The sequence below is a fragment of the Canis lupus genome, chromosome 5, assembly GCF_011100685.1.
Source record: "Canis lupus familiaris isolate Mischka breed German Shepherd chromosome 5, alternate assembly UU_Cfam_GSD_1.0, whole genome shotgun sequence".
NCBI lineage: Eukaryota > Metazoa > Chordata > Mammalia > Carnivora > Canidae > Canis > Canis lupus.
In genome coordinates this window covers 68,178,402-68,204,248 of record NC_049226.1, presented here as the reverse complement: position 1 = coordinate 68,204,248, position 25,847 = coordinate 68,178,402, and the positions used below count along the sequence as shown (strand labels likewise).

Below are 25,847 nucleotides of genomic sequence, written 5' to 3'. Positions count from 1 at the left end.
GGGGGGGGGGGGGGGGGGGACGAGTCAGAAAAGGCTTAGCTGATGCCTGCTTGTTGAGGTCTACCCTGAACGGGGCATCTTTTAGCCAAAAGGTGAGCTGCTGCTCCTGCTGAGAGAAGCAGCTGGGGGCCTGTACTAATGCCCAGCTGGCCTTGCTAAGTGGGTTTGTAAATTTCCACCTTGAGCATTTGGGTGCCACGTTCTGGCAGAGGAGGGTGACCCTGCCTTCCCTAGTAGGGTCATCTAAGGTCTAAACCTGCCAGGGGAGAGCCCAGGGTCCAGCAGAACAAGATGAGGGGCATGTCCTCTTCCCCAGGCAGACTGAGAGGGGGCCTTCTAAAGTTCTCTGTGTACCTGATTTTCTGATCTGGTAGTTTCCACGTGGGAAAGAGGAACAGAAGGTGTGGGAGCTGTACTGCTGGTGTGGCAGGTATGAGACCGTGCCCCTTCCCTGCATTTCCATCCCTGCCACATACCTGGGCGGTCAGCCTCTTGATCCCCATTTCATAGCTGAGTAAACCAAGGCTCAAAGAGGTAAAAATGGTGCAAAAGGCCCCCTAGCTGATGCGCCATGCTGTCACCCCCTGGTTTGTCTGGTTGCAGACCCTATACTCTTAACTCCTGGGCCCTGCCTCCTTTAAGACCCCTCTCGACCCAACCACTAACTCCACCTCTGGACCTGACCTTCACACAAAATGTGTTGTCTGAGAGGGGCTCCAGGGAAAATCTGTCAGCAGAGTTAAGCCCAAGTCCCCAAGTCCCAGTAATATACACCCTGGGGGGAGAAGGAGGGCGATTTTGTTTTTTTATGGAGTCTCTTAAGATGTAGGAGTGGGAATAATAATAGCAACATTTATAATAATACCAGCAGCTGACATTTACCTGACACTCAGAATGAGCCAGATGTGCCCAGGTTTTACACAGATGATCTCATGGACTTCTTTATGAGGCAGCCACTAGACTGCCTTCCTTTTTACAAGGAGGAAATTGAGTCTCGGTGTGATTAAGGCATGTATGCAACATGACATAGCCAGGGCTGGGGAGAGCTGCCCTCCAGGCTGGGTCGCACCCCAGATTCTAGAAGAAGGTGCTCACCCCGTGGCTAGCTGCTTGACTGTCACAGCTGAACTTGCTGGGTCTCACGGCTTCTCAAGCCATGTAGGATCTGGATCCCTGCCTGAGTTAGGGGCGGGCCTGGGGAGAGGATGCCCTGACACAGGGGCTTGGGCTCCCCTCTGCTGACAGGTACCAGTGTCAACATGGAGGGAGCCCCACTCTGGGACCCAGATCAGTCCTGGCTCGCAGAGCCTGCCACTGGACTGGAAAGGAGAGCTGGCTTGGCAGGGGAGGGCCTGGGGCCTTGGCAGAAGCACACAAGGCCTCTGGAAGTCCTACACTTCATCCCTCCCTCAAAGACCCCTCGTTGGATATCTGACCTTTTGTAGGTTGCATTTGAAAACTGGCTTTTGGAGGCGGGACCCTCAAATACTGACCTCCTTGGCCTTGTGGGAGCTGGAACGTTTCTTTGCTCTGTCACCAGTGTAATTTACTACGTATGGGAGGTGCCTCTGTGTCTGCTTGCTCCAGACCTAGGAGGATTTTTTTCTTTTTTTTGTAAACTCACTGGTTTTTGATCAGTCCCAGATGTGCAAACCCAGCATCACTCAAAGGGGCTGACGGCTTGTCAGGAAAGGAAAATACAACATGAGCATCATTGCACTTTATCTTCAGTTAATGGAGCCGAGTAGCTGCTCAGACCTTCTTGGGATGGGCACCCCGAGCCTCTCATAAAGTCTTAAGTGAAACACGCTGTGTTCTGGAACAGGAAGGGTAGGGCCGATCTAGGTGGTGGGTGGTAGGACCTGCCATAACCTTTCTTCTTTGAAAAAAATTATTTTAATGTGGATAAAATATGCATAAGCACCAAATTTACCATTTTAACCAGTTTAAAGTATATAATGCAGTGGCATTCAGCACATTCACAACGCAGCGCAACCACCACCTCTATCTAGTTCCAGAATGTCTCCATCACCCCCAGAGGACACCCTGCCGCCATTGGCCACTCTCTCCTCGACCACCAGTCTACTTGCTGTCTCTGTGGATTTGCTTATTCTGGAAATCTTATATAAATGGACCGATATAACACGTGGCCTTTTTTGACTGGCCTCTTTCACTCAGAGTCCATCCACGCCGTAGCATGTGTCAGTGCTTCGTTCCTTTTTATGGCTGAGTAATATTCCATCGTGTGGATGCACCACATTGCAATTATCCATTCTTCCATCAATGGGAGTTCGGGTGGTGTCCACCTTTTGGCTGCCGTGAACGGTGTTGCTGTGGATATGTGTGTGCACGTCTTTGTTTGGACATCTCTCTGCAGGTGTTCTGGGTGTGCGCCTAGAAGTGGAATTGCCAGGTCACATGGTCACTTGATGTTTAACGTATAGAGGAAATTGTGTTTTCCTTCTTGGCTTATCTTGAAGAAGCATAGACCCAGGTCATCTCGTTACACAATAGATCAAGGCCCTCGACTGTGGACGCAGGGAAACCTGGCATCTGGGTGTTCTGGGGGAGGTGTTGACATTCCAGTAGGGTCACAGTGGCAATTGGCAGAGAATCCCGTCCGAGGCATCGTGCCCCAGGCAGTGCAGTTGTGGGTGTTCACGGGCAGACACCCCTTGTCCAGGCCGGGAGGACAGGCAGTTTCTCATGGTTCAGCCCCAGGGAGATTTATCTTCTCTGATTGTCTCGAGTGCTGTGTCAGCTTAGACAAAAACCACAGATTCCGGGGAAAAAGAAATTCATAATGCAGCTCATGCAATTTCTGGACCATCATTTAAAAATATTATAAATTATGAAATCCCACATTTTCAATCCAAATTTCTGAACTGTGTCCCATTGTGAGTGAAGAAAGGCAATATCCCAGAAGGAAAAAAGAATAGAGCTTCCATTTCATTTGTAGTCAAATGGTCCTGGAGTCAAGCCTGCTCTAAAGTTCTTCTAGATTGGAAAAACAAGAAACAGCCCACTCTGATCTCCCTAGGATTGGGAGCTGGATGGTACCTGCTGGGATGGACTTGATAACGGCCTGAGAACTCTTTCTAGAACAGAGGCAAGGAAAGATGATTGAGAGTGCCCCAAGCGGAAGGACCATGTGTGTGCAAAAACTTGGAGATGGGGAGGGGCCTGGCACTCCTGGAAGGTGGCAGGAAGTTTGGCTAGAGTCTGAGCATCAGGCCCAGAGTGGCAAGTGTCTGCCCTTCGGGTGGTGTGAGTTTAGATTTCCTTTTCTTTTCTTTTCTTTTCTTTTCTTTTCTTTTCTTTTCTTTCTTTTCTTTCTTTTTTTTCTTTTTTTCTTTTTTCTTTCTTTCTTTCTTTCTTTCTTTTTTTTTTTTTTGAGAGAGAGAGAGAGCATGTGTGTGAGCAGGGAGGTGGGGGGGCTGCAGAGTGGGGTGGAGGGACAGACGGAAAGAGAGAGAGAGAATCCTGAACAGGCTCCAGGCCCAGTTTACAGCCCAAGTTAGGGCTCCATCTAATGACCCTGAGATTATGACCTAAGTTGAAATCAAGAGTTGGATGCTTAAACGACTGAGCCACCCAGGCAGCCCTGCGTTTGGATGTCCTCCTACAGGCTGTGGGGCTTGTACTTGAGAACAGATTACAGTGAAATAAGCAGTGTTCCCCAAAGCATGGGGAGCCATCCCCACCAGTTCCCGAGGTGACCTAGCCTGTGCACAGACCGCAAAGGCCCCAATCTATGGGCTGTCCTTTTAGGTCAAGGTGAATGTGGGTGGTGCTGTCCATGCCTAACGCTTCCCCTGAAACCCCACTCACCCTTTACAGCAAAGACAGAGCACCCTCGGCCTAACAGCCTGTGGCTGGCATCCGTGACCAGATGGGAGGCCCTCAGTTTGTTCTGTTTTCAACACATAAACTTTTACTCCTGCTTTCCGTTCAAGGCAGATGGGATCATGTTCTTTGCAAACAGTGATGATGGGAAATCACCTTTTTTTTTTTTAAATTTTATTTATTTATTCATGAGAGACACACAGAGAGGCAGAGACATAGGCAGAGGGAGAAGCAGGCTCCATATAGGGAGCCCGATGTGGGACTTGATCCCAGGATCCCGGGATCACGCCCTGAGCCAAAGGCAGATGCTCAACCTCTGAGCCTCCCAGGTGGCCCGGAAAATCATCTATTATGTGTACATTTCTCCGCACCCTTGGTGTGGGCCATCTTACATAAAAGTACAGAGTATGGACTATAGCAAGGGGCGGGTAAGAAGAGAGGTATGCCAAGGTGGGAGTTGGGGAAACGCTGAATTAGGGTGAGGCATGGGATTTGGGACTGTTACGATCTGGGGCCATGGCTGTCACAGTGGGGTCCCCCTCCAAGGAGGGCACAGCAGTACCTGGGAACTTGCGAGAAATGCAGATTCTCAGGCCCCATCCCAGGCTTCCTAAATCAGAAGCTTATGAGGGTGGGGCCAGCAATCTGGGTTTTATTTTTTTATTTTTTATTTTTTAAGTTTTATTTATTTATGATAGTCACAGAGAGAGAAAGAGAGGCAGAGACATAGGCAGAGGGAGAAGCAGGCTCCATGCACCGGGAGCCCGATGTGGGATTTGATCCCGGGTCTCCAGGATCGCGCCCTGGGCCAAAGGCAGGCGCTAAACCGCTGCGCCACCCAGGGATCCCACAATCTGTGTTTTAATGAGGCTCCCGTCACTTTCTGGCACAGGCCTGGATGTGAGACCTGCCACCCCATACAGCTGATGAAGACTTGCCCAGGGACCCTGACACTGAGATGGGCTGGAGACGGCTGGCTAGTGGGGGTGGATGTGAAGTTGTGTGGAAGGTTCTGTGTCTAGGGCCTGGTGCAACCAGAGAGCTGTCTCACGGCCAGACGGGAGTGAGAGCCTTGGGGGCCTGCATGGCCACCTCCCTGCAGGATCAAGACGCCCCTTGACACGTTGTTGGTAGGTTCATAGCTTTCCTTCTAGAAGAATGCTCAGCTTGTTGGCACTCATTGCTCGGGGGCCGGAGGGGTCTAGTATCTTCTTTCAGAGCACATTCACTGCCCCTGGGTGTCCAGGAGCTTTCAAAGTCCATCTGTTCATAAGCCCAGAACGCCCCCCCCCCGCCCCAAAACAATGAGCTGCTCCCCCACGGCAGTGTCGACCGTCAATACCTCTGTGTGTCCGGCTGTCCTCCGCCACCATCCCCTCTCTCTCTCCTGCCCCAAACCGGCTCCAACACAGCCAGTCTGTTCTCTTCGGGGGAAGCGCCTGGCCGCTGAAAACCCTGTTTATTCCCGGGAACCGTCAAGACTCGGGCTTCACTGGCACTGAAGGTATTTTCAGCTTTGGCATCGCCGGACAAAGTGCCCTCTCAGACTTGGGATGAACTGGGCCCTGTCTGGGAGAGTCGGTGTCTGGCCCCAGTGGGAGGCCCCGGCCGGCCGTGGGGCTTTCTCGGGGTTGCACTCTGAAGGGCTGTCAGAGGTCAGGCCCTGCAGCCTCCTGAGGCTCCTAGGGACAGCCTTGAGGATCTCCTCCTGCAGGCTGGCGTCTTCCTTGCTGCCTCTCATGTTTCCCTTGATCTGTTCTTAGAAGCCAAAATGACTTGAAACTTAAAAAAAAAAAAAAAGTTGTATTAAAGTTTCACATGCCAGAGAGGAATGCACACTCATTGGCTCGCTGGCGGGCGACTCTTCCCCAAGTGCATATGCCAGGCCACCGCCCCAGGGTGGGCTGCAGAGAGCCTGCCGGGCCCCTGGGCCCCTCCCACAGTCCCACCCCCAGGGGTAACCATTCCCCCCTCTAATGGCACAGGTTGGTTTGTGTGGCCCTGAACGTGACATAAACGGAACCGAGCATGTTTAATCCCTGGAGTCTGGCTTCTCCTGTTCGGTTGCTGCCTGTGTCATTGCATGCTGATGGGCCTTCAAAGCATCAATCTGACCCTATCACCGTCAGCTGTACCGCCCCACTGATGCTTCAGGACTCCTGGCCACCTGGCCCTGTCCTCCTCTGTGACCCCGCTGTCCCCCAGCTCACAGATTTGTGCCTGTCCTCGGTCATGCCAACACGGTGAGCATCCCTGAGCCTCTGTCCTGGTGGTCCCTGCTGTCTGGAGTTCCCCTTCCTTGAGATTTCAGCGAGACCTTGCTGTCCACCCCAGCCAGAGCGGTCCCTGTCCCTTCACCTACCGAGAGTTAACATCCCATTCCCCGGGCGCTTTTCTCACACCTTCTGTCTCTGTCTATTAGCTGTGATGTCTCCTCCCTCTCTCGAGGGCAGGCTTGCTTGCTTGCCTGCACATCCGAAGGACTCCGTGGCCACCTGAGGGCTTGCCCTGAGATTCCTGTCCGCATGGCTGTGGAGATTCCATAGGCTGGTGCTGTGGGATTCTTGAGCACCAAGAGTTGGGTGAGCCGTGTGCCTTCAAGCTTGGTACATGAGCCAGGGGCCGTGACTCATCCTTCCAGATACCACCCAATACTGGTGAATCAGGCATTTCAGCAGAAGGCGGGTGCAAGTGCTGCCAGACCCGTAGCCTGGAGCAGAAATGATCTGAGGAGGGAAAGACACAGTCGGTAGGCAGCTCCAGAACCACTAGTTCTCCCCTCATCTTCTCACCCTCCCTCCTCTACGCCTGAGAGCAATTCAGAGCCTCATCGTCCTCTTGAAGAACTGGAAAATCAGAGGCTGAGGAACCTTCTGGGCAGCACGAGGCTCGCCGTGGTGCAGTCACAATTCAAACCCAGGGCTCACCCAACAGCCACGCTTTCCCACACCCCCCTGGGGCAGCCCTGGACTGCTTGTCTTCGGGAGCCTGTTTCCTGATGCTTATCTGAAGCTTTGCTAAACATCCACACATGGGCAGGAAGGCAGGCGAGGGGCCCTAGGAGTGAGATACTAGGTATTTTGAGAATATATTAATTTTTTATCCAGTCACTTTAAAATGGCTTTTCTCATATATTATCTTGGTTTATATTGGACATGCCTGGTTTTTAGTTCTTTTTTTGAAAAATGAGTTCTTCTTTTGCCCAGGTCTTTATATATTCACAGTGTAGTAGTTAAAAAAATCGAGGGGCACCTGGGTGGCTCAGTTGTGCGTCTGACTCTTGATTTGGGCTCAGGTCAGGATCTTGGGGTCATGAGATTGAGCCCCGAGTTGGGCTCTGTGCTCAGGGTGGAGTCTTGAGATTCTCTCTCTCTCCCTGCTTCTCTCTCTTTCTCTCTCTCTCTCTCAAATAAATAAAATCTTTTAAAAAAAGAATTGGATGGGTTTCACATAGGGTCTTGTTAGCCATCTGTCATTGGTTGTGCGCGAGCCGGGGCTGGGTGCAGAGTGGCCGCAGGGAGGGGAAGGGGCTGCCTCCTGCTGTGTCCACCCCGCATCCTGAGAAGAAGAGTTTAAGGAAAACCAACTGGATCCCATGGAGGAGGGGAGACACCCCCTCATGCCATGGATGTCTGGTGCTCACACCCAGACGCTCCTCTCTGGAGGTTCGGCCAGTCCTGGGATCTGCCCCAGACATGTTGCGGGGGGGTCCCTACTCCCCGCTCCCAGCCACGGCTTCATTCCTAGAATTTTGGGTGGTTTGTGGGCATGAGTGAGATCTACCCTTGGCCTCAATCATATTTGTATTTCTCCTCTGTGCTTCAGAGGAAGAGCAGAGCCTGGGGCCCCCCTGGCCTTTCGGGTTCGCTGCTGCCCCATCTGCGTGACTGGGAGCAAGTTGCTTATCTGTTTGGAGCCTCCGTTCCCCCGCCTCTAAGACGGGGCCCTAGCGGTGATCCCAACCGGGTGTGGAGTGCGGGGAGTGGAGGGCCCAGTGCAGTGATTGCTGCTCCGTGCACGCTCCAGAACTGTTGGCTGTGGTATTTGTGATAAATGTTTGTGGAGCAGTTAATACTCACTGGGGTATGAAGTGGAACAGGACTCAGTGCCAGCCAGTGGTGTGCTGGAACCGGCTCGTTACGTTTTGTTAAATTTTTCAGAAAGCTTGTGATCCAGTTAAACACAACCATCATTAAACATCAAATTATATGAAATTACAGTTAAGTAAGTCCTAGGTAAAATGAAGGTAATGAAAACTCACAACTTAGCCCGTCCTAATCTTTTACTACACTTTACTATTATCTCTGCCTGCAAGGTGATTGGGGTGGCCCCATCCCTGTGATAGAAAGACCACATGATGGTGTGCCATCATGGGTCCTTCTAGAAATTCCATGTGCGGTGAGCTCCCATGAGTTGCCTGAAATTGGCCACAGTGGGAATATTTATACCAAGGGAACTGATGAACACTACATATCAGGGTGATTTTTAAAAGTTTTTATTTATTAAAAAAGTTTTTATTTATTTATTCGTGAGAGAAATAGATAGAGAGGCAGAGACATAAGTAGAAGGAGAAGCAGGCTTCCTGTGGGGAGCCTGATGTGGGACTCGATCCCATGACCTTGGGATCATGCCCTGAGCTGAAGGCAGATGCTCAACCACTGAACCACACTGGCGACCCCAATTTTTTTTTTTTTTTTTGAATGTCAGTTGTTAGACCTTTACCAGCATACACTGGTTCCAGCCCTCAAGAAGCATGCAGTCTTAGCTGGAGAGGCTTAACACAGTGATGGTGAGGTCTTGGGCACCTACCACTTCCTAACTCAGCTAAGACTGAGCCCTGGAATGAGGTGGAGCTTCATGGCAGTCACGGCAGGTGAATTGGGTCATTGTCATCAACATGAATGAGTATGTCCCTATGTACAGGCAATTCCTGGCCAGATAGTCAGCATTAATGCCCTACACCCAGTTCATTTTAGTTTTTTAAATTTTTAAAAATTTTAAGTAGGCTACATACCCGACGTGGGGCCCAAACTCACGACCCCAGCATAAAGACTTGCATACTTTACTGACTTGAGCCAGCCAGGCTCCAGACCTGGTAGTTTATGACATCTTGGAACCTGCTTACCCAGAAGCTGGGAGAAAGAGGCCATGGCTCAAGGCATGAACTGAGCAAAGCATGTTTCCAATTTAGGGGACAGATTTTAACCCCTGCAAGCATTAGACATTTAATATGATTTTAAAAAATTAGTTTTTGGGACGCCTGGGTGGCTCAGTGGTTGAGCGTATGCCTTTGGCTCAGGTCGTGATCCCGGGATCCTGGGATCGAGTCCCACATCAGGCTCCCTGCATGGAGCCTGCTTCTCCCTCTGCCTGTGTCTCTGCCTCTCTCTGTGTATCTGTCATGAATAAATAAATAAAATCTTTAAAAAAATAAAATAAAAATTAGATTTGTGTCAAGGCAGCGATGGGGCTTTGAAATAATGTAATGAAGAGAGAACAGTCTTTACTCCACTCCCCATTATTAATCCTGGCCTTCTAGAAACTTCTTCAAACAATGCATGTGGGGCACATGTAGCATCACCATCATCGTTATAACAGCTAATACTTATGAAGTACTCCTGTTCATGATCTCGTTCATTCCTCAGCACACAGCTCATCCCATGACCCTAACCAGGCCAGGTGGATGAATCCCTGCTCATCTGTGGACCCTGCTGCGAAGGACGCTGCTTTCTGGAAGCCTCCTGGCACACAAGCACGTCCGCAGACCTGTCTGGCTTGTTCACCGCTGCATTGCCAATGTCAGACAAGCCCTGTAATTCCCCTGTACCCTATAGACGTGGCAGCCGGGGCCCAGAGAAGGTACGTGCCCACGCCACGCCACTGGTGAGGGGCAGTGTCGGCAGTTGACTCTGCTCTGTGTGCCCAGACGGCCCGTGCGGCGGGGAATGATCCAGCCAACACCACGCACAGCCCTTATATGGCTCTCCGGACCTCGTCGGGAGGATGAGACCCGCACATTCATTTCATAAATATTTATTGAACATGGACTTGTCAGTTGTCGGCGCTTCAGCAGCAAACAAGCCCGGCAGGTCTGGGGGTGTGACTCAGCAGTGACCCTGGAGCTAAATCTTAAGTGAAAGAGCAGGAATTAATCGGCCTGGCCCGGGCCAGGGAGGGGGCAGGTTGGGGCCGCGGGATGAGCTGTGGGAACAGCATGTGCAGGAGGGAAGAGCTTGGCACATCTCAGAGCTGACGGCCCACGAACTCAGGGCTGAGATTCATCTTCCTGGCAGGCTTTCCCAAACACAGGCTGAGGCGGCCCTGGCCGGAGGACGCCCGGGGCGCCCAGCGCGCTCTCTTTCTCTTATTGCTCCCCGGGGGAGGGTTGGGGGGCGGCCTTGCCCTGGAGGTAACCACGAGGAGACCCCGATGCTAGATGGGCCCCGGCAGGGGTGGCGGGGTGGATGCAGAGCTGATACCACGACGTGTGTTGAAAGTTCCACCTGGGACGCCTGGGTGGCTCAGCGGTTGAGCACCTGCCTTTGGCTCAGGGTGTGATCCTGGAGTCCTAGGATCGAGTCCCGCATTGGGCTCCCCGCGTGGACCCTGCTTTTCCCTGTGTCTTTGCTTCTCTCTCTCGGTCTGTCTCTCATGAATAAATAAATAAATAAAATCTTAGAAAAAAAAAAGGAAGTTCCACCAGCTTGCAGCAAGCTGGATTTCAAGCTGGATTTTGCTCCATCTTGGACCTGGCCGCACAGCCTCACCAACACCGGGCAGTTGTCTCCTAGACTCAGTTTTTTTTTTTTTTTTTCTAATTTTTATTTATTTATGATAGTCACAGAGAGAGAGAGCGAGAGAGAGAGGCAGAGACATAGGCAGAGGGAGAAGCAGGCTCCATGCACCGGGAGCCCGACGTGGGATTCGATCCCGGGTCTCCAGGATCGCGCCCTGAGCCAAAGGCAGGTGCCAAACCGCTGCGCCACCCAGGGATCCCTAGACTCAGTTTTCTTTTCTGTAAATTGGGGTTGGAAACAGCCACCACCCTGGCGGCTCCAGATGTGTTGAAGAGGTCTGGGCAGTGTTGTAGGAATTTGATTCCCTGTGACTTTCATTTGCCAGGCTGGGGTCTTGCCGTTGGCCATGAGGCTTGAAAGCCTCATTGCTTCCCCCCCCCCCCCCCCCCCCGGGTGGACTGACATCTGCATCCTCGTGAGACCTTGGCACTGCTATCATGTTTGTACTCTCATGGGCTTGGTTTTGCAATTGTGGCAAAGGAGAACCATAGCTTCTGGTGAGTGTTTCTGCCGCGCGGTACGGCTGTCCACGACACGTATCTCAAGCCACCAGAGATGGGCCCAGGCTGACAGAGTGGAGGAGGGCTTCTCTAGAAACGAGGTTTGCCCTAGGGGAACCAGAGATCCAAAGAGTCTATGCCAGGGGTCAGAGGTCAGCTCGCCATGTGGGAGTCAGGCGCGGCAGCAGAGGGAGGTTAGATGGGTGCCACGCCCAGTGATGGAGGCATGTTTTGATGAAAGGTCACTGTGTTGTAATGTTTTAGTCCCCTGAGGTGACACATGGGTGCCTTCTCAGTTCCAGAACCACTATCTGACCCAGAGGCCGGCGTGGAGGGGGCTGCCGCGGGGTCCTCTCCCCCACAGGGTGCTGCCAGGAACCCCTCCAGGAAGCCCCCTCCCAGGGAGGCAGGGCAGTGTAAGGAGAGGGCCCGGGGCCAGACAGGCTGGGTCCCAGCACACTGTTTCTGCTCACCAGCTTTGCGACTTCAAGCTCTTCCGGAAACCTCAGAGGCCTTACTCTCTCCTCTGTAATAGGAACATTAGAACCCAAGCCTCGTGAGTTATTGGGTGGGTGAGATGAGAAATCCAGGGACTGGCGCACAGTAGGTCTCCCTCCGTGTCAGCCTCCCTGGTCGGTTGAGCGCTGTACTTGTCACTGGGAAGCCCCAGGCAGCCTCAGATACTGCCTATGTCTCATTTGAAGAAAGGATTTTAATGTTGTGATTGTAGGTGGGAAAGGGGCTGAAGTACTTTGGCCCTAAGTTCTGGTTGAGCTGTTGGGGTAGCAGATGCACAGGCCCGGGCTGCCGGCGATGCCGCAGTGAAGTGGGCCTCGGCCTCCTGGTGAGCCATGCTCCCTTGCCTCCTTCCCACAGCAGCCAGTAGGGTATTGGGAACGCAGTCCTGATCAAGCATGTACTGCCCGACGCACATATTAGGTTGCCAGAGGCCCTACAGGCCAGGGTGCTTCGCCCACAGAGATTGGTTTTCTCGCACTGCGGGAGGCTGGACGTCCGAGCCCCCACTGCAGGCAGGGCTGCTTCCCCCCGAGGCCTCTCTCCTGCGCCTGCAGATGCCGCCTTCTCCCTGTGTCCTTGCACAGCCCTCCCTTGGTGGGTGTCTGCATCCCAGTCCCCTCTCTTATGATGACAGCAGTCAGACAGGGTTGGGGTCCACCTAGTGACCTCATTTTAACTTAATGACCTCTTGAAAGGCCCTATCTCCACATACAGTCACACTCTGAGGTGCTGGGAGCCGGGCCCCCAGCCTGTGAATCTGGGGGAGGCCACAGCTCAGTCCAGAAGCCCATGCTTTTTTCCTTTGTGCCAGCACCATGGGGGCCCCTGGGAGGAGAGCCACTGTCTCTGTCCTACAGTGCAGACTTGGCAGGAGTGGCATGATCCGGGCCTTGCTCCTCCCCAGCCCCCTGAGCTCTGGCCAGGCCAGAAGATGTTCAGGACCAGTGGTGCACGGGGTGTACTTCCTGTGCAAGCCATGAGCGGCGTGACCCAGGGCGTGTGCATTTCCCAGGCGGTGACTGGCCGAGGCGAGGCAGAGGAGGCCCTTGGAGAAGTGTCTTGTCCCTGTCCTTTCGGTTGTGTTCTCCTCTGTCGGGAGGGTGTGACTACACCCTGTGAGTGATGCTCCCATGAGTGGTGCTCCCATAAGTGGTGTTCCCAACTTGGAAGCTGCCCTCAAGGCCTTACAATTTCTCTTTGGGGCCATGCAGACAAGGACCAGCCTACAGGTCCTGCGTGCAGGCAGTTCCGTCATGAGCACAGTGAAGGCACCGTGTCTTGTCTTTTGAAATAAGGCTGCACCAGTTCAGAACTTGCCCGAAAAATGTACTTGGAACCAGCAACTGCTTCCTTGTCTTTTCATGCTTTGACATTGTTTTCCTTTTATTAATTGATAATTTTAAAAAAACAGACAAGTCCAAAGGATAGCACGGGCTCCCCACCTAAGTCCTGTCCCTGTGGCCACCCTCCTTGGGCCACCACTTTGCGGGTCTTCCCAACTCGACCTGTCCCCGTACAGTAAACAGTGGTGGACAGTTTGCCTTATTTGCTTAAGATTCTTAAAATATAAATGATATATTAAAAAATCGAGACAAGGTCCATCGTATTCTCCTTCCCAGATTTTCTTCCCTCACCCTGGAGTCAGCCAGCATCATGAACTTGGTCTGGTTCTGTTGTGGTTTTACCATATAAACACGCACACACACCCCATATACTTATATGTACATGCAAACACAGACATGTGTGTACGTGTGTATAACATATGTATATAACATGCACACATAGCATACACCTAGATGTATGTATGCCTATATCCACATCTACCCATGAATTACACAAGATATGGTCTGTATGTTTTAAAATTTGCATAAATAATACCATTAGTGTCCTATTCTCCAGCTCACTTTTTTAACCCAACATCGTATTTGGGGTTTATTTGTGCTGACGCTTACGGGGTTCTAGGTTATTACACCTGTTGTGTAATACTCCACTGACTCCCCACTATTTACCTGGCCCCTGGTGACAGTTGTTTGAATGGTGCCCACTGGGGATTTAAGCCCCACTCAGGCTTTAGTCTAGTTGAATCACATTTGAGTTGTATGAACAATTCATGCCCCATGGCTTCGGGGATGCCCTGGCCCTCAAGCTGCCAAGACGCAGAGTGCAACAGACCCAGTTCCGTCCTGAGGCCTGGTGGGTGCTCTGTGACGTTGGTCTCTGCTCTCGCTCCATCATGGATCACCATCCGGCGTCACTGTCTTGGCAACTCTGTCAGCTTGGCCTTTTGCAGCTGGAAAAATGTTCATATATGGCCGTGCAACTAACCCTGGAGAGAAGTCAGGACTCCAGGGGTCTGCATTACTGGTTCGATTCCCAGTAGGGCAGGCAAGGGCCCATGCGCAGGTCCTTCTGTGCCGTCGGTTCCCTGGGGCTCTGCATCTCACCCACTCCAGAGGATGCCGGGCCTCCCTGCTGGACGGTGGCTATTTTTGTCTGAGGCATGGCTCGGTCAGGACCCTGGAGAGTTTCCAGGGTTGCCCTGTTCCCATGGCTCCTTGGCTCCCTGCTCTGCCTCGCACTCGTCCCTCTGCCCCTCTGCGTCGTGCCCCTGATGATGCCTCTGCTGGATGTTGTCTTGCAAACCTAGCCAGCTGCACCCATGAGAGCTGGCTCCTGCTCATGTGGAGGAAGACCAACCAACGAGCTCTGGTGGTAGGACAGGGCGTCCCGGTGGCCCAGGTGGCCCGGCACCCTGGCGGGGTCCTGCAGCGCCTTCCTCCAGCACTGCCCCGCTGCTGGTGACTGTGGTGTTCCTTGCCTCTCTCCCCAGCCTAAGTGGGAGCTCCCCGAGTCGAGGCACAGTGGCCTCTTTCATCTTTGTGTCCCAGGGGCTGCCACAAATAGATGCCCGGTCAGGGTCCCTTGGAGGTGAAGCAGAGGCGAGATGTATGAATAAACATGTATGAATGTATGAATAAACACACACTCCCCAGCCCTGCCTTGTCCTCTCGGACCAGACGACAAGCCAGGATGAGGGTGACTGCACCTGTCCTGTCTGTGGGACCTTCGGTATTGAGCTTCCGGGAGCCTTGGTTTTCATGTCTGCAAAGTGGGCAGAGTGATAGCTGCTCCTGGCGGCTCGAGCCCAGGCTGGAGCTGGGTTCATGCTGACCGCCCGCCCCTGCCCTGCCCTCTGCTTCCCTTCAGAGCTCGCGTCCAGCACCGCCTCCGGAGCCCAGCCTGCCTCCCCTGCCCGGTCCTCGCCGCCTGCGTGGCACCATGAGCCTGAACGGAGTCGTCCCCTTGGGGCTGGTGCTGCTGGTCTGCGGAGCCCAAGGCTTTTTCCTGCCTAACGTCACCCACTTAGAGAAGCTGCTCAGCAAATACCAGCAGGACAAGCCCCACTCCCGCGTGCGGAGGGCCATTCCCCGGTCGGACAAGGAGGAGATCCTCATGCTTCACAACAAGCTGCGAGGCCAGGTGTACCCCCCGGCCTCTAACATGGAGTACATGGTAAGCGCGGGCGCTCCCACGGGGGCCGGGGGCCTCTGCTTTTGTCTCCGGGGTGGGGGTGGGGGTGGCAGGCTCGGGGTCTCCCGGCAAGAGGGGGTCCCCTGCCTCTGTTGTCGACATCACAGTGGCACTGGGGAGTCCCCAGGACAGAGGAGCCCAGCCCAGGCGCCCACCCCTGGCTCCCCACTGGCTCTCCTCCAGGCTGGTAGAGGCTCTCAGAGCTGGGCTTTGGGGAGCCCTGAGACCTTGATGTGCCCTTGACCAGTGGGAGCCTCGGCCTCTCGTGGTTCTGTGACAGTCTGATGACGGAATGCCCTGCACAGGTGCTCACGCCTGGGGCCACGGTCACCGTGGGGACTGAGCACCTGGGCCTTCCTCCGGCCCCTTTAGCTGCCCTACTCTGCTTGAACAGCAGCAGGGCCAAGCCTGTGAGAGATAGGGTGTCTGCTCTCTGAGGGGACAGTGGAGGGTCTCCCACGACCCTGGAGAGATCCTGCACGTAGGGAGCAGAAGGGCTCCCCGATCCCTGCCTCCAGCCCTGCCTCCAGCCACGCCTCTCTGTTGCTGCCAGAACCACTTCCCGCAGTCCCAGCCCCACGAACACACCTGCTGCTTTTCTCTCCTCGTACAGACTAGGAAACGGAGGCCCAAGGTCAGAGCTGGGAGTGGCAGGACTGGCCGCGGGACCCCGACTCTCGGCCACCTCCATGCTCACTTTAAACCCTGGCACCCCCGCGGCTCCTGTCCGCTTCCATGGCCCCTCCAGATGTTTTATCCTGTCTGCCCAGCCCAGCCCCCAACACCTCTCACGGTGCCCCCACCAGCCCCCCGAGCCCTGCCTCCTGTAACCTTCCTGACCTCCAGGAAGCCTGTCTGCTGCCCAGAAGCCTCAGGGCCCTGTGAGCCCAGGATGGAGCCCAAATACTCATGCCTGGCGCTCGAGGCCTCCAATCAGGAGTTCTTCTGTCCTGAGAGGCGGCTCCGTGTTCCCCGAGGATGCCACCAGGCCGTCCCTGCCCCAGAGCCCTGTCCCCACCTCGTGCCTCAGCCCATCATAAGCAAGCCTCCCTCCCTCCCCTGGACCCCACTGTCCCTTTCCTGGGTACCTTGTGCTCCGCTACAGGTAGCACATGTGGCCCCTGTCCCTCCCACGTGCCTGTGGAGCCCCTCCTGAGTTGGCCCATCAGAGGCTGTAGGGCAGATGGAAGGCTTGCCCTTCTGGGCAGATCACCGCCCCCACCCCCACCCCGCCCCGAGCAAGGCTGTCCTTTGGAACCTGTGATGAAGCCATGTCTTCATTCCTTCCAGAACATTGCCCAGGCATTCACTCTGAAGGGGTTGTGCTAATCTTGGGAGGAAGCGTGGGCACTCTTCCAAAATACTAACGCAGTAGCTGCTGGCGCAGACCTTCTTAGGGTTAAAGGTTTCGAGAATTAGCGTAGAATTCTTTGTGACTTTGGGTGTGGACTCTTCCCCCATCCTTCCCGGGACCTCGTGGTTTGGCTTGGCCCCGGGGGACAGGGCGCTCTCCGCCTCCCTGGACAGGTCAGCCTTCCTCCTGTCGCCTGCCCACTCCAAGGCGCCCTCCAGGCAGTAGAGAATTTTCCTCGGCTAGGAGCTTGACTGAGCCCTAAAGCCCTGGGATCCTGGTTGTTTCCTGCCCTGCCTCCCGTGGGGAACAGGCTCCAGTTACGATGGTCTTGTCGTCACTGCTCTGTGCTTGTCCAGCGGGTGTACAGAAGATTCCAAGCGAGGGGGGCTCACATACACAGCAGGGGGCGTCAGTACAGCCCAGAATGAGCCTGCCATGTTTTCCTATATTTTTACTTTGTGTTATTTCAGGATTGGAGCTGGGATCTGGGTGCTCAGGTCTAAATGGCCTGCCTGTCGGGGAAGCTGAGCTTTTATGACTATTGTTGGGGCCATCCCTGAGCGGGCATCGTGAGGCAGGGAAGGCAGTGCGAGGCCCGGCCGCTGCACCCCAGGGCTGCCCATCTGCTCCTGTCTCCACCCTAACAAGTGGCACCAGCTTGAGAAAGTGGCTTGAAAATCTAGCTTCCCCCCCCCGCCCCCCAAAAAAAAGAAAATCTAGCTTCCCGTTCAGCCCTGCCTGCAGGGGCTTCAGGCTGTCATCCTTTGAAATAGCCTTAGCCCCAAAAGGTGGAATTTAAAACTCCGAAGACTTAAGACACCCTGTTTTGAGGTTTTATAAGTGGATAGGCTCTGGAGCCGGCCTGCCTGGGTTTAGGGTAGCTGCCGCTTGGTAACCGTGTGACTTTAGGCCAGATTAGTTAGCCTCTCTGTGTTAATGCTTCCTCACGTGTCAATGGGGAGAGGAAAAGTACCTTTCTCAGGATTGTTTGAAGGAGTTGATGAGACGATGCATAAGTAGTAGATAAATGTACTAAATAGGGATCCCTGGGTGGCACAGCGGTTTGGCGCCTGCCTTTGGCCCAGGGCGCGATCCTGGAGACCCAGGATCGAATCCCATGTCAGGCTCCCGGTGCATGGAGCCTGCTTCTCCCTCTGCCTATGTCTCTGCCTCTCTCTCTCTCTGTGACTATCATAAATAAGTAAAAAATTAAAAAAAAATGTACTAAATAAAATGTTGCTATTTACTATTTTAGTAACTATTATTATTTTAGTGGAGTGGGACCAGCACGTGGTGACAGCACGCAGAGCAAGATGCGATCCCTTAGAAGCAAGATAAAGCTGGGTTGTTAAAGTTCTAAATTCCTGCTGTGTGATCTTAGGCAAGTTACCTAACTTCTCTTAGCCTCAGGGTTTTGTTTGGGTTTTTGTTGTTGTTGTTTAGTTTTTTTGTTTTGTTTTTTTCTGTGACAATAGGAAGATATTCCCCAAGGGCTTATTTCGAGAACTAAATAAGAAAATGGTGCTAATAAGGTTCTCTGGCAAGTGGCAGGTGTTCAGGCACAAGACCTAAGCAGTAGGTGCCTAAGTTGATTTCCTTAATATCCATGTACTGTTTACTGAGCTGCTTTGCATCTCACCTGGAGGCTGGATGCCTGTTCATTCAACCCTCTCCCCAAATCCTCTTCCAGCAGCATCATTGGCCCAGATGGGGAAACAGGCTCAGAGAGGTGAAGCCACTTGTCCACAGTCACCCAGCCAGCACGGGGCAGAGCCTGGCACCACAGCCAGGCTCGCCTCACAAACACTCTCACTGGTGCCCCTCACTGCCCTCTTCTTTCCCTCTTTCGACCCCTGGTCATCCCTTCATGGGGTAGGGGATGTTCACCTGCGCCTGTCCTTCAGTGAGACATGGACTGGTGGGGGGGCGGGGCATGTTCATCTGGGAAAGCACAGGCTGAGTGGGAGGTGAGGGGCAGGTGGGGCCTGGGGAGGTCTTTGAGAGCTGCAGTGAGTGAGGGTGGGGAGTTGGCGGGGGCTGGGCCTCACCAGGCTCGCATTCCCCCACGCACGCACGCATCATTCTGGGGTGACAGTCATGACATGTAATGCTGCCCTGGCAAGGCCACTGAGCCAAAGAGCCTGTTGGCTGTGAGTAACTCAGCACACAGCCAAACCCCTTTGTTTGGGAAACATCACTGTGACGTCCTACTACGTGCCAGGCACGGCTGGAGCCGAGAGGAGGGTGGGAGGTGAAGAATGGGCCTGGAAGGCCCATTCGAGGCCTCAAATGCAGGGAGGGGAGAGCTGGGTCCTTGTTGGGCTGCGTCCTGTTGCAGACCACATGTCAAGTTTGCCCGTCTCCTGCCAGAATTTCAAAAGCCCTTGACCCCCAGAGATCTTCCAGGGCCCTCCCTGCAGCCCTCCTCATGGAGCCGTAGAAAATGTTATGGACGCGGACCAAAGGGACACAAGGTTCATGTTGATCAGAATAAACAGGGAACTTCTGAGAAGCTAGTGAGCCTCGGGCTGGGGTCAGTGCCTGCACAGGCTGTGCCTGATCTCCCTGGACTCTGGGAAGGGCCTCCGCTGGCCCCGTCCAGAGGGATCTTCGTGCACACTCAAGCTGCCCTCCCCCCACCCCCCACCCCCCCACCGTGGATGCTGTCTTCTCCTTCATGGAGCATCAGGTGGCCCCCTGCTTGGAGACAGATTCACCACATTGGTGCAGGTAGTTTATTTGGGAGGAGGTGATCCGTAAGTCCAGAAGGCGGAAGGAGAAAGTCCGACGTCACAGCATGCTACAGGGGGCTCCTGGTGGGAGCGGGAGCTTGGATCTGCTGCATAAGGGGAGCAGCAGGAGGATCACCCACCCAGAGGAGGCCTGTTCCCTCCCCGTCCCAGGCTGTGCCCTGGGCTTTGGAGAAGGATCCCAGGCAGAAGCGGCACAGGGCTTGGTGGGCACGAAAGGGGAAGGCATTGACGGCAAGAGATGAGTCTGAGGGCTGAGTGTACCCAGAATGTCCACTGCAGCCGAAATGGGGTTCATCAGAGGGTGTGCCCCAGGTTCCCAGAGGTGTCTGTTCTAGGCCAAGGCTTGCCCCTGGATTCTCAGGAGTCTCTGTCGTTGAGGCAAGAGGTCAGGGAGGTGTAGGGCTTCATGATGTTCCATACCAGCCCCCCCCCCCCCCGCAATTGGCACGGTCCGTGTCCCAGTCCCGAGATCCCAGGGCTCTCCCTGACTGTCGTCCAGTGAGCACCTACTGTGTGCCAGGGGCTAGGGCTCCCTGAGGAGGGAAGAGCGCCTGCCTGCCTGCCTGTGAGTTGGAGCATGTGCCTGATGGCTGAGAGGAGGCGGCCGACAGATGGCCGGAGGGCCGCTTGGCATCTGCTCCACCGCGGAAGAGCACTGACCCCACCGCCTTGTTCACCGCGTTCCCTCCCCGGGAGTCATGTGTGTCCCTGGGCCAGCTGGGAGGCAGGATGGGCTGCGGACTCTGTTTCAGACCCTCTGGCCCAGACCCTGCCCCTTCAGGGTGGGCTGTGCTGGGGAAAAGCTGGATGGGGCTGCTTCCTCTTTTTTTTTTTTTTTTCCAAAAAAAACAGCAGTAGATTAGGGACGCCTGGGTGGTTCAGTGGTTGAGCATCTGCCTTTGGCTCAGGGCATGATCCCGGGGTCCTGGGATTGAGTCCTGCGTTGGGCTCCCCACAGGGAGCCTGCTTCTCCCTCTGCCTGCGTCTCTGCCTCTCTGTGTGTCTCTCATGAATAAGTAAATAAAATCTTTTAAAAAAAGAACAGCAAAATGCACAAAACATGAAATTTCTGTTCTGACCATCTTTAAGTGTACAGTTCTGTGGCATCAAGTACGTTCACAGTGCTGTGCAGCGGCCACCACCATCACCAGGGCTTAGGTGTCCTTTCACTTCCCGGGCGAGGAGGTGAAGGCCATGCAAGGGGCTTGCCCAGCATCCCGGGCAGGTGGGAGCCCGAGCTGGAGCCGCGAGGACCGCCGTGGGCCAGGCTCCTCCGAGTGCTCTGCTGCCTCGCCCCTTCCCACTTGCTGGGTCAAGAACCCACCCAACGTATGCATAGAACCCTGTGTCCAAGAACTGCGCCTGGCCCGGGCTCCACCTGGGGCCCAAGCAGGGGTGGGGGAGCATGGCTGCAGGTTGGGACCCTCTACCCATCCCTGACCCTGGCCTCCTGGTGCCTGTGTGTCCTCTCCCTGCAGACCTGGGACGAGGAGCTGGAGCAGTCGGCGGCAGCGTGGGCTCAAGAGTGCATCTGGGAGCACGGCCCCACCGGTCTGCTGGTGTCCATTGGGCAGAACCTGGCCGTCCACTGGGGCAGGTAAGAACCGCCGTGGTTCCCCCCTTACCTGTGACTTGGCCACCGCTGCTGAGCACCTACTGGGTGCGGGGCTTGGCGCTCACTGTCCATAGTCATGTTTAGCCCTCAGGACCACCTGTGCCATTTACACATCGGGAAACGGGCTCCGCGCCCAGGGCCACTTCTGAGTAATTGGCAAAACGGATGCGAGCCTGCTTGTTGGCTCCAGACGCTGATCCCTGGGCTCAGGGTTTCTGGAGCTTGGGTGTTCCAGTCCACCTCCTTGAAAGGATTCCTGAGCCCGTTGTGGCTGGCCAGCGGGGAGCTGGCCAGGTAAGTGGGAAATGGGAATGTCGCTCTTGCAGTGCTGGGCCAGGGCGTCTTCTGTGCCCTGGCACGTCTGGGTTCTGCTCATTCTCAAGGCCCAGCCAGTTCCATGTTGAGAGCAGCTGTCCCTCACCTTCCCCTCCTCATCTGGCCATGGGGAGGCTCAGTCTCACCCCCAAGGACCCCATAGCTGGAGGAGGGTCTTGGGAGCGGTCTGTAAGATGTTGCCCCATGGCCTTCCCCGGGGTCAGCTGAGTGCACCCCCGGCTCAGGGCTGGTTTCCTTCGTGGGGAACTTGCCTTCCGGCCAGTGTAGACTCATTAGCCGACCAGACAATGTGGTGTGTATGCAAGGCTCTGGGGTTTGGACCCAGGGCTGGCCAAGGGCTCAGGGCCCACCTGTGCTTTGCCTGTATCATTGAAAAGTTGGACTGGGCTTATCGTATCCCCTCAAAGCACAGGTGGCCTGACCTGCAGTGCAGCTCTTTCCCAGCTCCGTAAGCGCCTGCATCGGTGTGACCGCGAGTGGAACGCTTCCCCTAGGTCCCTGCCTTTCCAGGATGGAACCTGCGCAGGTGTCCTGAGGGCTGCAGACATCTGGCTTTGCAGAAGTGAATCAACACGTTGTTTTTGGTTTTTTTTTTTTGTCCTCCGGTGAATTCTGCTTTTTTATAAAAATCAGTTTTCCGGTTTCATGAAAAGAGAATGTCTACAGGGAGAAAACCATCATTCCACTGGTCTGGCTCAACAACCAGAATATTCTTGGACTCCTGTGTACCATCTGGCTGTGGGCCGGCATATTTTTACATACTGGTAATAGTGGCCAGGACAGCTTTTAATTCTCCCCCCCACCTTCTCATACGATATCAGACAATTCTTCTATTCCATAGAGGTCGCGGCTATCGTCGTCGAGGCTGCCTTCGGGCTGCCCAGCTGCCAGCTGCCAGGTTACAAGTTAGCCGTTCCATCAGGCTAAGTGCCGGGACTGATGGCGCAAAGGCCACAAAGATCTTGCCCCTGCTGGACGCAGAGGGCCATCTGATTTCACAAAGAGCCCCCCTCATCCTCCAGGGGCTCCCGCAGCAGCCTGGCCATGGCGCTCCGGGGAAGCGGACGGGCGCGGGTGTCCCCACACGGCCCTGTAGCTCTGTGGCCGGTGGCCGCGGGCGTCCTTCCCCCGGCTGGCCCCGGCCACGTCACTGACCGCCACCATGCGCTCTGGGCTGTGACCGTAATTGTTACAAGACCTCTAACTGCCCGGCTCACCACAGCGCTCTTAGGAACGGCCAGACCCGTTGTGCCTTTTCTCTTTGATTCGAAACCGTTTTGTTTACACTTGCTGGTGACGCTGACCTGACCGGGGATTTGCATCCAGTTTATTTTCTTTCCTGGGAGGAAAGTAAGGATGCCAACCCCGTGGATGGGGCCGAGCCAGGAGGCAGTGGCCACTCATGGAGATGACCAGGGTGGGGGCTGGGGTCTCCTCACCTGGGGGCGGATGAGGGCTCAGGTGATCAAATCCTAAATAGGAACTTCTTGAAAGGCTTTGCCCACGTGACAGCAGAGCTCTGCACACCTGCAGGTTTCCGCACCTTGATTTCATTTCCTTCCTTATACCGGAGTCCTTGGGTCCTCAGCAGCTGAAGAATGAAGCCAGTCATGACGAAACAGAAACCTGAGTCTCTGGGCTCTTGTTTGGGGGTGACGGGGACCCGTGTGCCCTCTTCCCCATAGCTGGCTATCTCACAACTTTTAGGCCTTCCCCGGCCCTTCTGTGCATTACCTGGACAATTACTTACTCATTGTTTTTCTCTGCATTGACTTTAAATGGACTCATGTTTTAAATCAAGTTGCGTTTTAAACAATAATATCTGGGAAGTACAGGGTTCGTGGGCTGCATATATCTCCCCAAATATACATGAGGGTAAGTACATAATTGTAATATGAGAAAATGACTCACTGGGGGCCAGGCAAACGTTTCCTGAACACACAGGTGGCTTGTGGGCCACCCAGGAACACCCCTGGATCCCAGAGGGGCTCCAGGGATCCCCAAGGTACGCTCTTTGCAAGCTTGGAGTTTAGGCACTGACACAGGTGCTGGGCAGGACTGGGGGCTCTTCACCCAAAGTAGCCCCTCCTCCAGCCTGCCCCGTGGGCAGCAGTGCTATGAGCCACCGTCTCTGCCGGGTATCATGGTGGCCGGGACGTAACAATGTGGTCTGCCCCCGCAGGTACCGCTCTCCTGGCTTCCACGTGCAGTCCTGGTATGACGAGGTGAAGGACTACACCTACCCCTACCCCCACGAGTGCAACCCCTGGTGTCCAGAGAGGTGCTCTGGACCCATGTGCACCCATTACACACAGGTAACACTCGCGGCGTCAGCTGAGACCTCAGCCCAGGACCCCCAAACCCCATCACTCCCCTGGCTGTGCAGGACTGCTCCCCGGTTGGAAAACTCTGCTCTGTCATCACCATAATTTTTTCCTTTAATTTGCTGTTACTTAAAGTATAGCTGCTGGGCTGAGCTTGTGTTTGTGAGGCCAGTGCAAGAGACCGACAGCGCTGGAAACCTGTATGGCGATTTCACATCGCTGGTACTTTTTCCACGTGTGTGTTTGTTTTTGTTTGGGGGCGGTGTGTGTTCCACAAACAGATGGATCTTCAGTGGGTTAAGGAAAAAACCCGGTCCTTCACTCCTTTAGCGCCAGCACCCTGTCTGTAGATCCAGGCCGGATTCTGTGGCCCCGCTGTGCCTCATCCCTGGCTCTGACACATGGATGTCATCTTTTCAGATAGTCTGGGCCACCACCAACAAGATTGGCTGTGCTGTGAACACCTGCCGGAGGATGAACGTTTGGGGAGATGTTTGGGAGAATGCGGTCTATCTCATCTGCAATTACTCTCCAAAGTAAGAACAAGTTAACATGGTTGTCTGGGTTGGGATGCATTTGCCTGCCATGGAGGACCCAACAAAAATGAGCTTAAACGGTGAAATCTCTTTATTAATTCACAAGACAAGACATCTAGAGATTGGTGCATCCAGTTCAGCCTAAAAGCTGAGCAGTGTCAGTGAGGACTCAAGCTCTTTCTGTTTTCCTGCTGTACCATCCTCTCTTCATGGTTCCGAGATGGCTGCAGAGCACCGGGCATCACATCTTCCCAAACCAAATGGAAGAGAATGGTAGAAAAGGGCTTTCTCTTAGGCCTTTCTCAGCCCTGGTCCACTTTCCCCTTATGTCACGGGCCAGAACTAGACCACTCACAGACAAGCGGTAGGGGCACGAGGTTTCCCTAACTGGCTTCGACCAATGACATTGCCCAGTTGGCTTTGCAGGTCATCTTCTGGGACTCCCTGAGCAAATCAGAAATGGGAATAGCTGTTGGCTGGCCCACCAGTGGGGTGTGCCATGGGGAGAGTCTTTTTTTCTCTGAAAATATGCAGCAGACAGCACTCTAGGAAATGTATTCACGCTAGACCTAGCTTTTGCATTTTTATGTTTTCCCTTCTAGCAAAGACCACATGGAGCCTCTGTGTCTCAGCCCCCCCCCCCTCCTCCCAGCATCCTGATAGCATCCGGGGGCCATATACCCCTCAATGTACTCATTCACCTCCTTTGCCCATCAAGTATGTGCTGCTTCTCGGAGCACTGCCCTCCCCGCGTATGGCCTGCGGTTTGCACGCCGGCCGCTGGGCTGGCCGCCGCCCTAGCACCGTGCCTTGCACACAGTGTGCCCTCAAGGCATATTTGCTCGGTGACTGAAATGAAACGCAGTGACCTCACTTATTTGGTTTGGGTCAGGAGTGGCCTCGAGGAGGCGGGATGAGGGGAATCGCTGAGGTCAGGAGGAAAATACACGCTCTCCGTCGGGCGTCTGGCATGTCCGTGCTGGCCGTGTCTCAGCAGCCCACAGACGTGAGGACAGGCGGATTAGGTCATCATCACTGGGGAGGGACTCCCGCCCCGTGCAAGAGCTGTGACTGGCCCATGATGGGGGGACCCCCCGGCAGAGTGGCAGGTGGGGCGTGAGGGATGATTATCAGACTCTGTATATAGAGAAAAAATACACATGAAGATCCTATGAGAAGCCGCCTTCTGCCCTTCCCAGTGCCCAGCTGCTTTCTTGGGAAGAAGAAGAACACGTAGGATACACACTGGTCTCAAGCGTGCGTGTGCATGGGCTAGCCGGCGCTGGTGGCCGTGACCAAGGGCCAGGGGCTGCGTGTCCCGGGGGGAGGCACGGCGGGGCCGGGCGCTGGCGCTCCTCTTCCTCGCTGCATCCCCACATGGCATTTCTTCAGGGTGTGCACGCAGAGGGAGGCAGGGAGGCCGGGGGGCTCCCCGGTGTCTCCTCTTCTAGGGACACCGATCCTGCTGCATCAGGGCCTTTCCCTGTGGCCTCATTTCACCTCACTTACCTCCTGGGAAGCTCCACCTCCACACACAGCCACCCTGGGGGTTAGGGCTTCAACGTAGGAATTACAGGTGGTGGGGAGACACACAGTCAGTCCGTGGGACGCATGTATACCCAGGTAACTACCACCCAGCTGAAGATGGAGCATGTCTCCAGGGGCCTGGGATGTCCCCCACAGGGGCCACCATTCCACATCTCTCCCCGCTGGTCAGTGTGCCTGGTTTGGACCCT

The 25,847-nt window shown here is 54.6% G+C and overlaps 1 protein-coding gene across 1 annotated transcript in view; it reads left to right on the top strand.

The window, feature by feature from the left end:
• Window positions 1-25,847, top strand: part of CRISPLD2 (cysteine rich secretory protein LCCL domain containing 2) — a 64,783-nt gene that overhangs the window by 994 nt on the left and 37,942 nt on the right. Inside the window, exons 2-5 of the mRNA XM_038538135.1 lie at window positions 14,870-15,175; window positions 20,779-20,897; window positions 23,434-23,566; window positions 23,996-24,111. Coding sequence (XP_038394063.1) covers window positions 14,942-15,175; window positions 20,779-20,897; window positions 23,434-23,566; window positions 23,996-24,111 — 602 coding nt within the window. The 5' untranslated portion in view covers window positions 14,870-14,941. The remainder of the gene's footprint in view (window positions 1-14,869; window positions 15,176-20,778; window positions 20,898-23,433; window positions 23,567-23,995; window positions 24,112-25,847) is intronic.